This window comes from Choloepus didactylus, chromosome 10, assembly GCF_015220235.1.
Source record: "Choloepus didactylus isolate mChoDid1 chromosome 10, mChoDid1.pri, whole genome shotgun sequence".
In the NCBI taxonomy this organism is placed as follows: Eukaryota; Metazoa; Chordata; class Mammalia; order Pilosa; family Megalonychidae; genus Choloepus; species Choloepus didactylus.
Genome location: NC_051316.1, coordinates 95,194,882 through 95,209,603, shown reverse-complemented (window position 1 = coordinate 95,209,603; position 14,722 = coordinate 95,194,882). Strand labels below are relative to the sequence as shown.

The following is a 14,722-nucleotide window of genomic DNA, read 5'->3' as shown; positions in this document are numbered from 1 at the left end:
CATCGGTAATGAGCTCACCGTGCAGATTCCTGCACACACGCCCGTGCTGACTGGACCCGTGCCTCCCTGTGCCGTGCTGCTGGTCCCCTGCAATCTGAGCACACAGTGGTGGCTCCTTCAAGCCTACTGCTAGCTTCAGCCTGGCTGGCCCGTGGCACAGGTGTTCGGCAAACCAAATGCCTTACAGCCCTGGGAGCTCACCTTGTCCCTAGGAGGCTCCTGCTGCTTGCAACTCAGCCCCTGCCTGGAAGATCTTTCCTCCCAGGAGTCAGACGCGCCCGAATCATTCTAGAAGGTCACGTACTTGTATGGAAAAGGTAACATGTAAATAAAAGCTTTTTTTTTTTTTAAATGAATGCTTCTGCTTCCCCCCACTCCCCCAGCCCTTCCCCTTTTGGAAGTGACTGGGTGTGACCAAAGCTTAGGCTACTGAGTTATTTCACACCAAACCGCAAGCACACCACCAAGAGATCCCCCGCCCCGCCCTCCACCCCCAGACTTGTTGGCTTTGAAATATTTTTCCTTTTACTTGAATCTTACTTTTCAGCGTTTGGTAAGGCTGTTGATGACCACACCAAAAGGACTATTACTTTTGATTAGATACTTAAGTTGTGTTTTCATTGTGACCTTTAATGGCCAGTGCCTGTGCCATAAAAGGCAGCATTTGATTAATGGAAGGTACTTTCCTGAGCACCTATTGTGTGCTCTGGACTGAGGCGGACATGCGGGCATGGAAATTCAGAGAAATGTGCCATTCTTATTTACAGTGGTTGTTCGTTTCCTGGGCTCACATGGTAGTAATAATACCCAACACCTTCATTTTACAAAGTGCTTCATGTGCTGTTTTCCTCAGCAAGCCCTGCGGGGTAGGTATGGAAGCCATTCGATGCATAATGAAACCAAGACTCCAGAACAAACTGAAATTGTGTTCAGAGCCTCGGCTTTGGTCCCACTGGTGTATTTTGCCCAGGGGGCAGAGATCTAGATTAAATTGCCCACCTCCTTGGAGTACCTTGGATATGCTGTCCCTCCCAATATTGGGGGAGGGGGCAAGAATGGCTACTAATGTCTGGAAACCCCTGAATTCCTTGGGAGGACTTGAGGCTGGTGGAGAAATTACACCTGAGAAGGTGGAGACTTGCCAGGGGCACTCACCCTTCTTGCTCTTTGCTGCGGTTGACTGTTGGTGGCCTTCTGAGTCTTGGGGAAGTGCTCAACGCACCCTGTAACCTCCTTTTCCTCTTCTGTCTCTTTCTCAGGCACATCTCTCTAACGCTCCCTGCTACCTTCCGAGGCAGGAACAGCGCGCGGACTGACTATGAGTACCAGCACTCCAATCTCTATGCCATATCAGGTATGTAGGAGCCACTGGTAGTGGCCAGCTACCTCACCAGCATCCTGGGTCCTGCCTCCTTCTAGATGTTCCTTCTCTTCCAGAGGCACCAGTCTGTCTTATCCCTTTTTTTCCCCTGCAAGGGATCTGTTCTTTGCAGGGACCAGGCATTCCCTTTCCTTTGTGTCACCACAGCAGTTAGAGAAGGGCAAATACTCAGCATATTTTAAAGCTAATGATGAAAAACAATGTATGGATTTCACAGGCTTGACGTGAGGTTTCCAGAGAACAGTCACCACATTGTTCACCTGCCAGATTCTGGGCAGGTTTCCCGTGGGGACTCAGGAGCAGCACAGAGCTGAGCTCTGGTCTGCTCGCCCTCCCATATCCAAGCCTGTCCTCACCTCTCATTTCTCAAAGCTGGGTTTGTGGCCACAGGGTACACCGGCAGACTACCCCCTCACACCCCCAAGGTATGAGACTGTGATTTCTGAACTCGGCCTTGAAATTAATAGTGTTACCTTGGCAGGAACGTCATCAGTTTTCCTTTTCACCTTCACCTAGGGAAGGGAAAACTTATAAGCCTCATTACAGAATTGAGATTCATTACGTGCTTGGCAGTGCAGGTGACTTGTTAAGAGCCGAGGAAACCCACAAACTCACCTCTGATTGTCCTGGGCTGCTAGTCATGGGTGTTTGTACATAAGGGGGAAGTGGCAAATCGGTGCCACTTACCAGCACACACCCTTAATGGAGAGTGACACTTGGAACACGGGAACATGGCATTCATTCATGTACCGTAATGAATCGGTTATTTAAAAGGTACTCTTTTTTCTAAAAATTGCAACCTTGGGTTACTAAATAGATGAAATAGAACAATGGCATAATTTATGTCAGTATTAGTTTTTTTTGTTATGATTACTCCCTAATAGGTTTGGAAGTATAAGCAAAAGCCAGTTGTTCCATTTCTGGGCAACACTCTGCTGGGGAAGGGGAAGAACAGAAATGCTCTTAAACCCTCATTCCTGGCTCCATTCCAGGAGCCAGGCTCTCAAAGGGTAGAAGGAACATGTTTGTCTAAGAAAAGCATCTCCAGGGAGAATTTCTTTTGTGCTGTGGCTATTTCAGCAGAGTTGACAAGAAGTATAACAAGGGTGGAAAGATGACCTATTTTGTAGAAAAGCTGAATATTTCCCCAGATGCTTAGTGGCAGAGTGGTGCAAAATAGGTCTGTGAAATCCAGTGGGGCAACCCTGTTCAGAAGGCACATAAGAAAAGCTCAATCAAAACAGATGACTCTCCTCTCCAGCTGCAAATCTTTTTCCAGCCCATGGTGTTAGGCTACACCTACCTTACTATGTTCTCTAATAGTTTTCCCAGCTGTTGAACAGTTCTGCAGAAAAGGGCCCACAGAGTGAAATCTCCTCTGGTTTGGCAGGAATGTTCCTCTATGCCTCTGGACCACTGCTTCCTAGCTCTCCACAGCTTTGACAAGGTGTTGTCTGGGTTCATTTCAGCTGTAGTTTAGCAATACCAAGGTCACAGCCTCAAGACACAAGGGAATCCATTAGGAAACTTCCTGTTATATTTATGTGGGTGGCAGTCAGTTGGATTTTATCCTCCACACAGAGGTAGTTGAGGCTGCAGCCCACGGCAGCAGACAGATTCAGTCTCTTCAGCTGCTGCAGGCACCAAACTGCTCTGCCAGGGTCTAGGACTGCTTTGCTGAGATGCTGCCAGAAAGAGCCCATGGGCCCCGCTGGCTCCATGAAGCCTGCATCCTCAGCACTGGGCAACTATGGCGCAGCTGGGAAACTTGCCCGTCCACCCACCAGCAGCCTGCCTGCAAGTCATTCTGGCTGGATGGAGCAGAGACCACCCCCCTCACCCCGACCTCCCGTACAAACAGTGTTTGGCACTGAGTGGCACTTCTCAGTTTAGTATTGCAAAGTTAAGATTTTAAATGGTTTATTCCAAAAACAGTTAAGGCAAAGTGTGCCCCAGGCCCTAACCCTTGCCCAGTGCCTGATGCCATGATAGCTGGAGTTCTGCTAGTAATGAAATGAATCTTGAAATCGTTCTCGTTCGAGCTGGCTCTGGCACGTTCCCTCAGATTTCTGGGGCTAAGCTTTTGGTGTAAACCGCGGTATGCTCAGTTTCATTCCTGAAAACATTTGATTACTGGTCCCTTAATTTAAAGTCCCTTCCTATAAGTCAGTTTCAAAACAATGTAATTAGAGATTGAAAAGCAGCCAGAGTTTAATCATATGTATGTTTATTAAAGTGATGTTTATTTATGAATATTTTATCAAGGGCATACCTGTTAACATATCCCTTTTCCCACACCTTTCACTAAGGCAATCATTCCAACCACACCTATGAAGGGAGAGACACTGCTCAGGTTTGCTAGAGAAACCAATGTAGACAATATGTAGCTCTCCCTAGCACATAGAGATGCTCAGGAAATGTTTATAGAATTGAAAGAAGGAAAAAGGCAGGCAGCCCCCTCATTGACGGGGCTGTTTTCCTGTGCATTCCTACCCATCCAGCAATTTGGGGGGTACTTTACATTCTGTTTGTCCAAAGTTTGCCAACTGTTCTACATAGTACAACCAATATTTCTCTCTCCCCACAGCAGTGGGGTAAGGAACTTTTACCAGCTCAATGCTGAAATCCTGAGAAGCTTACATCCTTTGCTCTGCTACCTAGTGACCTCATCAAAATGGCCATGAAGCACACCTTTGATCTTTACACTTCCCTTTCTGGGAATTTCTTCTAGAAGTTAATTACAGATGTGCAAAAAGATTTATCCACTGCTGCTTTTTAAAAATAGTACTCCAAAAAGGGGGGTGGTGGTATGCCAAGCCCAACCATTGTTATTCCTGAAGACCCTAGGGTGTGCACTGGGCTCTATCTAAGTCTGTATAAAAGTTTTTCTTCGTAAGATTATTTTTTCAGAAACTTAACGCCTCCAGATGGAGTCTTTGCAAGATAACTCCTGAAACCCAGAAGTACTAGTCTCTCCAAGAACATCGACCAGTTTCATGTGTCTACCCATGAGGTCAGCACCCCTTTACAGCACAAAGAGGTTAAAAAGGTCATTGCCCAGATACCCCTGAAGACTGAGGAAAGTTCAAATGAGAGGGAGGAAGTGTAACTGAGAAATGTGGATTGAACAAATGACTGCCAATACTGACTCATTATATAGATATTTCTTTTTCATATCTAATGTTTTAGAATAGCCAGAAGGAAATATCTGAAGTTGCTGAACTGTCATCCAGTAGCCTTGATCTTTGATAATGATTTTATAGTTATATAGCAAAAAAAACCAAGTCAGTTGCCTGTGTTTGTATGGATCTACTACTGGATGTTTTGTTCTGTTCCACTGATCTATATATCTATCTCTGACAATACTACGCTGTCTTAGTTAACCTACCTCTATTGTAAGTCTTAAAATTGGGTAGAATACAATACTAGTACTCCACTAGTATTGTACTCTACTAGAGGGAGGGGTAGGGGTATTGAATGTTTGGGGTCTTCTTTTTCTTTTTATTTGTTTTTCTGGAGTAATGCAAATGTTCTAAAAATGATCATGGAGATGATACACAAATATGGGTTGATACGATGAGCCATTGATTGTATACTTTGGATGGATTGTATGGTGTGCGAATATATCTCATTAAAATTACATTAAAAGAAGGGGTTGAGGGTGATGAGAGGAAAAAGGCAAGTGACTAAATTATGAAACATCCATAAAATGGTTCTACCTTTCCAGCCATCAAAAATGATTTAGATAAAAAGCTGTGCATGAATGTTGTTCAGTGGAAAAAAAAAACAGGTGACAAGTCAGAATGTGCAATGTGATCACATTTAAAAATATATATCTAAAGCTACACACCAGGTGTTCACAGTAGTTTTCACTGGACTTTCCTTCTCTTTTCTTATTTTTGCTTATTTGTAGTTTCTCCTTTTTCCATAATACCTCATGCGACTTTTGTAATAAGAGAAAATATAGACATGATGTTAATGTGACAAGTTCTTGGTAAACCCTTCTGGGCCCCCAGTAATTACTGTCTCTTTATTTGAGTGCTCACAAACCACCTGACTCATAATATATTTTCAAATTTTACTGGAAATCACTTCCAGACCACAGATCAATAATTTTCATATTTGTCCCTTTTTGAAAATATATGTATTTTTTTCTGTTCTCCAGTCTCCTGGAACCTCTTGTTCACTACAGTTCCTCAAAATCACTAAGATTCCAACATTGTCTTTTCACATTCCTCTGGGCCAACAGACTTGGCCTGAGCTTGAAAACACCCTGTAGCTTGAACCATCTCCTCGCCTTTCTTGCTCTTCAAATCCCCCCTTGCATTGTCATTCTACTCTAGGGTTCGAAGGTAGTTTTCCTGGATGGAGGAGTAGAGATAAAATAGTGTTTGCCTAGTTTGGCTTACTCTTTGCTTTCTGTCTGTGTTAGGGTCAGCAGATAAACCTGTGAAATATCCAGCCTACAGCCTAAGAATGATTTTTGCATGGCCTAAGAATGCTTTTACATTTTTAAGTGGTTGAAAAAAATCAAAAGAATAATATTTCTTGATACATGAAAATTACATGAAATTCCAATTTCAGTGTCCATAAAGGTTTATTGGAACACATCCATGTCTATTCCTTTACATATTGTCTCTGATTGCTTTTGCACTACAGTGGCAGAGTTGAGTGGTTGCAACTGAGACCATATGGCCACAAAACCTAAAATATTTACTGTCCAGCCCTTTACAGAAAAAGTTTGCTGATCCCTGGTCTGTGTCATCAGTCCTAACCTTTCTTGCTCTAAACACAATTGGTAAAGCCACCTTTCTTACTGTCCTTACGTTTGGCAAGCAGCAGCTCATGCTTTCCTGGCTGTAACTGTCTTGGTACTGTCCCTACCAGCCTGTTCCTCCAGTTCTGTGCCTTCTGTTTTTTGAACATGCCTCTAAGACCTTACTTCCTTGGATTCTACCCCCACCCCCAAGTTTGCTCATCAGGTCTTTAGTGGCTGTTAGTTTTCTTTTTAAGAATATCTTATCTTTCCTGAAAAGTCTTCTATTTTATTTCCACATTATGACATCCTACCTTTTTTTTCAGAATTTTAAAAAGTGTTTAGATGCCTGCCTATTCATTCATTTGTATTCCACCTTATTCCAAAAGGATTTAAGATAGCTTCAAAAATACATATAACAAAAGGAAAATGGAGCTAAGGAAATAAGAGTGAAGGAAAAAATTGGATAGAAAAGTAGGGTGTAGATGTAGGTGAGGTCTTACAGGAAGGGGATTCTGAATTTGGTTTTGAATCAGAGGATGATCACCAAATCAATAACGTAAAAACAAGCTCTTTGCTTGGAAAGAACCTAACTTTCCCTTTTACTGAGCCCAGAGAGGAATTCTTTCTCCTAAAGAGGACCCTGTATCATTCTGGGAACAACCTAACAATGGTCTTTCAGTGGTTGCAGCCATATGTCTTATAAGGCTGAGCATGTACATGTATACCCATGTCTGTGGGGTGGGGTATCTGCCCATGTTTGAGCCCCTAAAATACTTGAAATTGAGTGAGATATTTCTTATGAAATGTTCTTGGAATGGGCGCCATGCATCTAAGGAGGCTGGAGACCTTGAGGGCTGTCCAGGAGGACAGATCTTTCCTCAACCTTTTGTCCAAACCCAATGCATGTACCTGTGACAGAGGCTCCCTGCAAGGAGAGACTCAGTCAAGATTAGCAAAGTATTGCTTTTTTCTCCCAAAAATGGCAGGTTTTGCTTAATGACTGGGTGATTATAAATGTGGGAAAACACACTGTGCTCTTCTTTTGTTGTTGTTATTGATCTGAACTGACGTATCTCCAAGTGCAGATTTTATACCAAAGAAAACTTATCTTTCTCCCTTTCTTAAAAGCATCTTAAATTGACGTAGTGTAAAATAATACAATTTTAAGCAAATGTATATTAAAACTAGCATGTAACAAAACTGAAAATCTCAAACACACCACAAATACAGGGTGAGCAACAATGCAGAAATACTACAAAGCCTCATAGTGCAGTGAGTGATTCTTTCTCCTTTGGTAGGTAGGTAGCTTGCCTGGCTGACATCTTCATTTATCCACCAGCATTAGGCTGTCCACATAACTATTGCCCATATTGTCACTTTGGAGAGTGAAAGGGGGCACATTATTGTGCCAGCACAATTGCTACAACCTGGAACTGTCCCAGGCAGACTCTGCTTTTAGATTTTTGGGTGTACTTGAGCTTTCGTGGGGTTTTTTGTTTTTTTGTTTTAGGTTTTCTTTTTGATTGCTGGAAAAGCCATCTTATTGCCCTTCGCGGCTGTTCACTCTTAAAAATCAGTCCTCTTCCAAAACGTGTCACAGGAAGGGTGTGAGTCTCACCGTCTTGGCACACCATGCTTGTAGAGAGAGGAGGAGGATTTTATCTGTAACATATAAGCATGCATGAGCCATGTAATCTGACATCAGACTAGGAAGCACAAAGCAATTAAAAATAATTAATGATTTCTGAATATCAGCTTTCTCCATGCAGTTTTAATCTAGTCCTCATTTAAATTGGAAGATGGACATTTAATTATCAGTATTATGAAATTCATGATTTATGTATTTCATCCAATTGGATAAAATTTCGACCACTACTCTCCCTCTTATGAAAAAACTCTATATAAGGAATATATTTTCCTTTCATTTGTAGTAGTTACATGGTTTCTGTCTTTTAATTAGGAAAAACAATTTCACCTGGAAAATCTAAAATAAACTTAAGACTTTAATAATTATAAAGCATTGCAGAATTAGAAAACAAAGGCTAAAAGACTGAAACAAGGGGGTACTTGAGAAATGATGCTCTTTTCTGCGTAACATGTTCTAACCAACAACTACTTCGTCATGTAATGTTTACTGCATCATTCTCAGAATCAGCGTCCATATTCTGTGTGTGCATGTGGCTCTCCTACCATATATTTGGGTGGGTGTCACCTGATGACCACTGATAACCACATGCAAAGGAAAGAGCCCCAGTCTTCCACTGGAAGCCCTCGAGTAAGGTTAGTCAACGTCTGCATTCACGGGTATCCCTGGTGGCCTTCGTCCTTAATGGACATGTTCTTGTGGCTTGAGTGGCCTTGTTCTTCAGACTGCTGCCTGCCTTTATCCTGCTCTGAGGTTTTTCAGAACAGCTAGGATAGGTTGGAGAGGTGGTAGTAAGAGTAGGGGAGTGTGGTAAGGATAGGAGAGGGAAACATCAGTTTGGCAGAGCCACAGAAAATATCATATGGGGAAAATTCCTGAGTGAAGTGGAAAAAAATATGTTTGAATCAAGGAGGAAATAAGTCATTTTAAAGGCATATAAATTTTCATCATCACATATAAACAGCCATTGCTTTCCTTGTCTATCCATCTATTCTTTTCCTGACTGACAACAAAATCTAGTATAAAGAAAAATATAAGAAAAAGAAGAAATGAATGGGAGTGGATGGGGAATTGATCACATAGTGTATTTGTATATCCTGATGTAAAAGGTGCGGTTGACAGGTGGCCAGGTTTGCTCTGTACACAACCATGTGTGTGCTGTCAGGCGCACGCATGCTGCCTTGTTTCGATTGATGAATTGCCTGCTTTCTTGATTAAACCTTCCGTCACTTAAGAAACAAAAAGCCTGTGTTTAGATGGCAGAGTGGGACATGTCAAAAAAATCTGTCTCCTTTACCTTTGTGCAGATGTTGGGCACAGACTGTAACATGTATTATTAAAATGAATGTGGCATTTACTGTGCATTATTCCTTTCCTGGGAGAAAGGACTGTAAATTATATGCTAATAATAAGCTTTAACCCTTTCGAAATGCAAAAGATTTAAGAGTGCAAATATTCATGTAGGCCTGGCTAATTGGATGTGCTTTTATACATCCACCGTGGTAGCTGTGTCACTGAAGTTAATGAACAGTGTGTGCAGCAGACGTGCGGCAGCACTTGGGGAACTCTGCCTCCAGGAGGCTCTCCTCTGTGTTAGTGCCTCCTCTAGGGTTTCACAGAGGGATAGACCCCGAAACCCTGAATTGGGCTCGGTATTATTTAACTCCGGATTAAACCTGTAGTCATGTCTTCTCCCCCCACCCCCTGCAAGTCCTCCTCAGGGGCTGAGTGTTGAGGGTAGTCCTTTCTTCACTGATTCTCTGTTCTCACAGGGTTTTGGGCTGGCGGGTCTGGCAGCTGTCTGTCTGTCTCAGCTCGGGCCTGGCAGGGATCAGGCCTTGGTGCCTAGCATGGACTTCACTGGGCTTTTCTATCTTCAAACCAGTTGCCCAGGTGGCCGCTCATCTCCCCAGAGCACAGCTTGGGGGCCCTGTTGAGCCTAAGATTAAACCTTCATGCCCCTGCCCCAGCCCATTGCTGCCTGTATTCATTCCTACCTCACCTGCCTGGCTCTGAGGCTGTCGTGCCCAGCCCCACCTGTCCCGAGTTCTCCTGCCGGTCCTGCTCGCCTCTCACCAGCCTGGCTCACTCCCTGGGCCTTGCCTTTGCCCCTGCCACTCCAGTGGCCCAGAGTGCCCCACCTTCTCTTCTTTGTGTCTCTGCCAGCCCACACAGCCTCTTCCATGAAGCTTTTCTGGTTCCCTTTCAGCTGGGGACGCTCTCTTCCCGGGTCAGTCCCTGCAATACTGGTATTTCACAGGTTCCTCTCCTTGGACCCTTCCATATTCTGCATTGTGTTGGAGAGATTTCACCTGAGAGAGCAGAGACTATGTTTAATGAGGAGAAGGCTGCCTTAAATCCCTTTTGCATTGTGAAGGATATAACTAAACAAAGAAAGAAAATAGATTGTTCACCCTCATTCGTTCAGCAGATACTGATAACTGCTGTGTGCCAGGCCCTGTGCCCCTGAGGGCAACAGAAAGCCTAAGCCTCTGGGAGGAGGTTTGGACAATCCTTTTGTGTTCAGAAGCAAACATTCAGAATCCTGGCTCTTGACACTTACTAGCCATCACACAGAGCCGCTGCAAACAGCCACACAGGTGTGAACTGCACAGTATATGTGACTGGCGTCCCCTAGAGCTGCTCCAGGGCCCTGCATCCTGTCACTTTGGGCAAGTCGCTCAGCGCTAGTTACTCATACCTATAAAATACTGCAGTAGTGGCCTGCTTTCTTCCCAGGATTGCTGTGAGGATCTAGGATATGGGAGAGTATTTTGTAAGTTGGGAAGCAGTGCAGAAATGTCACCTTTCTCCACATTTGCCTCCCCTTCAGGACTGTGATCAGAGAAGGATCCCAAGCATTTGTTGGGAATTGTTGCTTGGGACAGACTATAGCTTATGCCCTGTGTGGTCTTCATCTTCTCAGCCCTGTGCACCTTTATAAATTTGATATATAAGATGACTTCTCAGAGTGCTCTGAGAAAATTTCTTCTGTAGTCCAGGGAAACCTGCAATAAAAGGCTCTCTGGCATAGCTCAGCTCGGCTGCTCAGCACCCCGTGGAAGCTGAGACATTCTGTCACGCATCGTCACTTAGAAGTGGGGCTGTTTTCTGTGGCAAGCAGCCCACAGGCTCTTTCTCAGGAAGGTGACTGGATGGTGGCTTGGGGGCGGAAAGGAGAGGAGCACTTGGCAGTGTGAGCCAGTGACTTCCATAAATTCTTCCAATGTGCATTTTGTTTTTTTTAGAAGAAAAGTGCTTGGAGGTTGCTTTCTGCTTCAGGCTTTCATTTCTGCGTTTCCTGTTCTGTAGGAGAAAATTAAGACTTTTTCCAATTTTGTCATCATGAAAAATAAAAATATTATTAGGTGACAGATACTTCAGTGCTCTTACAAAGGTGACCACCCTCCTGCTGTGCTTTCATTCTCTTTTTGGTTTTTAAGCATGTGAGAGTTTAGGCAACGTTGCTTTAATGGGCCACATCCCCTTCTTAAATCTCAGGGTGAGGCATTGGGAAGCAGTGGAAAAAACTGGGGCAGCAGCCAGAAAAGCTGAGTTCCAGCCCTGCTTCTCCCACCAGCTAGCTTAGTGGGGGCATTGTTTCCCCTCAGGAGCACAGCACCAGACCTTTCTGGCTCTACATTCTGTCATCTATCAATATTAATAATTGCAATAACAACATCAATGGTTTTAAGGTAATGATAATTCAGCTAGTATTTATTGAACACTCCTATGTGTCATGCATTGCCTAGCATTGAGGGTAGAAGTGGTAACCCACCCCTCCCAGGGCTGAGCATACGTGGGAAGGAGCTTTGTGCATTTATTATGCAGCTTGGGATATGGGAGATGTGGCCAGCAAACGTGCAGATATTGCCGCCAGACTTCACGGGCGAACTATCCAAACACCATTTTAATAAAATTGTAAAGTTAACCCTTGGAAAATGAGAGAAAAATCAACTGACTCCTTTCTCCTTGCATGTCTGTCTTCTTTGTCTAACTCCCGAGGGGAAATAATGGCCCCATTTCCCAATCGTAATTCCATTCCTGTTTGGCAGCAGGGCCTTTCTGAAGGCCTGGCCAAAGAGATGCTGAAATAAAAAGGGACCACACTTAATCTCAGCTCTTCGTCTGCTCCTAGCAATTCTTGAAAGGCTTACTCTGGGGTGAATAAAGTAATCTGATTTATCAACCATTCCTGCCTTGGGGCAGCTTGTATCAAATTAGCCTTTTATTTCTCTGTTGCTCTCACAAGAATAAACTACCTGCTAAGAGGGAAAATAATATAATTAAGGCAACTTCTTTAATTTAAACACATTTAGGAAACTGAAGTTCTTTTTGCTTTTATTAAGATAGATTAAATTAATTTATTTAATAATACCTACCCTTCCTTGACCTGCATGTATAAGACTCTGTAATAGCACTTTCCATGCATTCTGTCAATTAAGCCCAACAAATCGTTATGAAGAAAACCTTACAGCCACTCTTTAAGACGTGAACTGTCATTATTATCCCTATTTTACAGTTGAAGAAACCGAGGTTTGGAAAGTTTATGCTTTGCCCGAAGTTACGCTGCCAGTGAGTGGCAGGGCCAAGACCCAGGTCTCTCTGACTCCAGACCCTAAGCTCTAAACCACTGTGCCAAGATGCTTGTTTAGTTTAGGTCATGTGTAGCCATTTCCCTTCCCTCATCAGATTCAAAGTTGAAAGTGGCACACGCCCCTCAGAGTGGCACGCAAGCCCCCTAGGGTGAATCATGCTAGGACTAACTTGGTATATTGGGTCTCAGCAGTGATCCTCTGGGTGATCATCTCTAGGACCTCACCAGTCTTTAATACTTGATGGCAATCTCCGACTCCAGAGGGCATCACGAGCAGTAGGTGTGGCTCTCATCAGCACTGCCAGGAAGAAGTGTAGTGGCAGAGCACAGGGGCCCTTCTACCTGAGCTTGAATCCTGGCTGCCCCACTTAACAGCTCTGTGACGTACAGCAAGGAACTTAACCTTTCTGTGCCTCAGCTTCCTTATCCGTAAAGCAGGGATGATAGCAGTTTGTAGTGAGGAATAGAACAGTATCCGGTATAAAGAAAGTACAATAGATAGTTGCTATTATTATAATTATTCCACAATCCCCCCTTCTCAGCACCTCTCAGATCCTTTTCTGACCGGGAAAGGGAATATACTAGATACCTCGAGGAGCCTCCTCGTCATCTGCAGGAGGGGCTACCACTGGTCTTGCTGTTGTAGACCTTTGAGGAGCCCTGGGCACCTGGATGGCCCCTTGGCGTGGTCTTCTCTTAGCCCTCTAGTGGTAGTAGGTGGTCCAGACTCACAGTTTTACTTATGAGGACTGAAGCCTAGATGTTCCTCTCCCCGTGCTAGCTCTTCTCCATGCCCTTCTGTTCCCTGCCCCCTGGCCAGGGTCTTGTTTGAACTGACAGTCACCTTAGTGCCACCCTACGTCTTCTGATTTGAAGCTTCTTCTGCTAGCTGGGCGTTTCCTGCCAGCATCTGCTGAAACCAAGCCCAAGTGACTGAACCATTCCAGATCCTGTACATTCCCTTGCCAGCTCTCTGGAAGGGCCCAGGACTGTGAACAGTTTCCTAGCCCTAGCTTCCCATCTTGCCTGGCTCCAACTCCCTGCACTCTCCTGCTGCCATCTGTGGCTAAGCTTCCATTCTCAAGGTTTGCTGAGATATGACAATAGTAATAGGGGATCAGATTCCAGGTTAACCTATTTAAACGCTTGATGGCTTAATAAGTAGAGATGTGGGCATAGTAGAACTGGGGGAGAAGTTGGACAGCCACACAATATTTGATGATTAGATCGCAAGTTGTCCTTTGTCTATCACACAGTATAAGCTACTTCCCTTTTGTGTCAGATAGAATGCATTTAATTGCTAACATTAGGACAAAAGAAATTCTGATCAATTTTAGAACAGTGAAGCCACTTTTCCTGTGGACAGAATACCTTCGTCCGTCCATTGCCATACATTAGTGTATGTGTCCTGAATACTGAATACTTCCTCCAACCCCCCTTTTTATTAATGGCCAGTGATGGTCTTTATATATACAGCCTGGGGTTTTGATGGAATATATTTATCACATATCCCAGAGAAAGAGGCTCCTTAATCCTCAGATTTGTCTTACAATTGTCTCTAAGACAATGAATGATGCGGAACTCTCATCCAAGGTTGAGATCCTTTGTTAGAGAGTGGTTTCTCACGCCTGACTTGTTTTATAGCATGAACGATCTCATGATCCACTGGCGAGTCAAAATCCATAATTTTGAATGAGGGAGTAAAGCTTGCCTCTTTGGCCCTAAGCATCGCTTCTGGTGACACACTTAGAAGTACTTAATCGCTTGCTACCAAGAGGCGGTAAATGCACCCATCTTTGTGTTCCATTGCTTTGTGTGTTTACCTTAAATATGCCCTGCATTAACAAAACGCCAGTTTCATTCTTGTCAGAAGGTTCTTTGGCTCGTGACTGCACAGCAGCCCTCCCTCACCCTTATTTTGGCAATGGTGGATTGTGCCTTTTGTAGGCCCAAGATGTGCAACTTCTCAAATCATTAAGCCTCTCGTAAAACTTTGACCATCTGATTGGTTTCCCAATTCTTAGAAGATAGATCAATCAGTCTTTGGCTCTGATGTCTTGTTCAGTGCTCAGCTTCTCTGCTGGTGTCTGCATCAGTTCTGTGAAACCAGGACGGCGATGTCTTACTCACTGGTGTAAGCCTCGCGTCTAGCCCAGGGCCTGGCCCAAGGGAGGCGCCCAGTGATACTTGCTGTTGGATTGATTCTTGGGAGGAGCTTGGGCTTGGAACCAATCCACCTCTCATTTCTGAACTTTCCAGCTGTGTGACTTTGGGCAGTTTACATAACATCAGGGTTTATTTTCTCACCTGTACGATAGGGTTAATATTGTTGTCTTCAGG

The 14,722-nt window shown here is 44.0% G+C and overlaps 1 protein-coding gene across 4 annotated transcripts in view; it reads left to right on the top strand.

Annotated features, from left to right (window-relative positions):
- The window catches only part of MVB12B (multivesicular body subunit 12B), a 226,106-nt gene that overhangs the window by 121,753 nt on the left and 89,631 nt on the right, over positions 1 to 14,722 (top strand). For all 4 annotated transcript variants that reach the window (XR_005219090.1, XM_037851011.1, XM_037851010.1 and 1 more), the window contains exon 7: positions 1,260 to 1,354. Coding sequence is in view for 3 of the 4 variants with exons in the window: in XM_037851011.1 (XP_037706939.1) it covers positions 1,260 to 1,354 (95 nt within the window). In the remaining variant the exon portion in view is untranslated. The remainder of the gene's footprint in view (positions 1 to 1,259; positions 1,355 to 14,722) is intronic.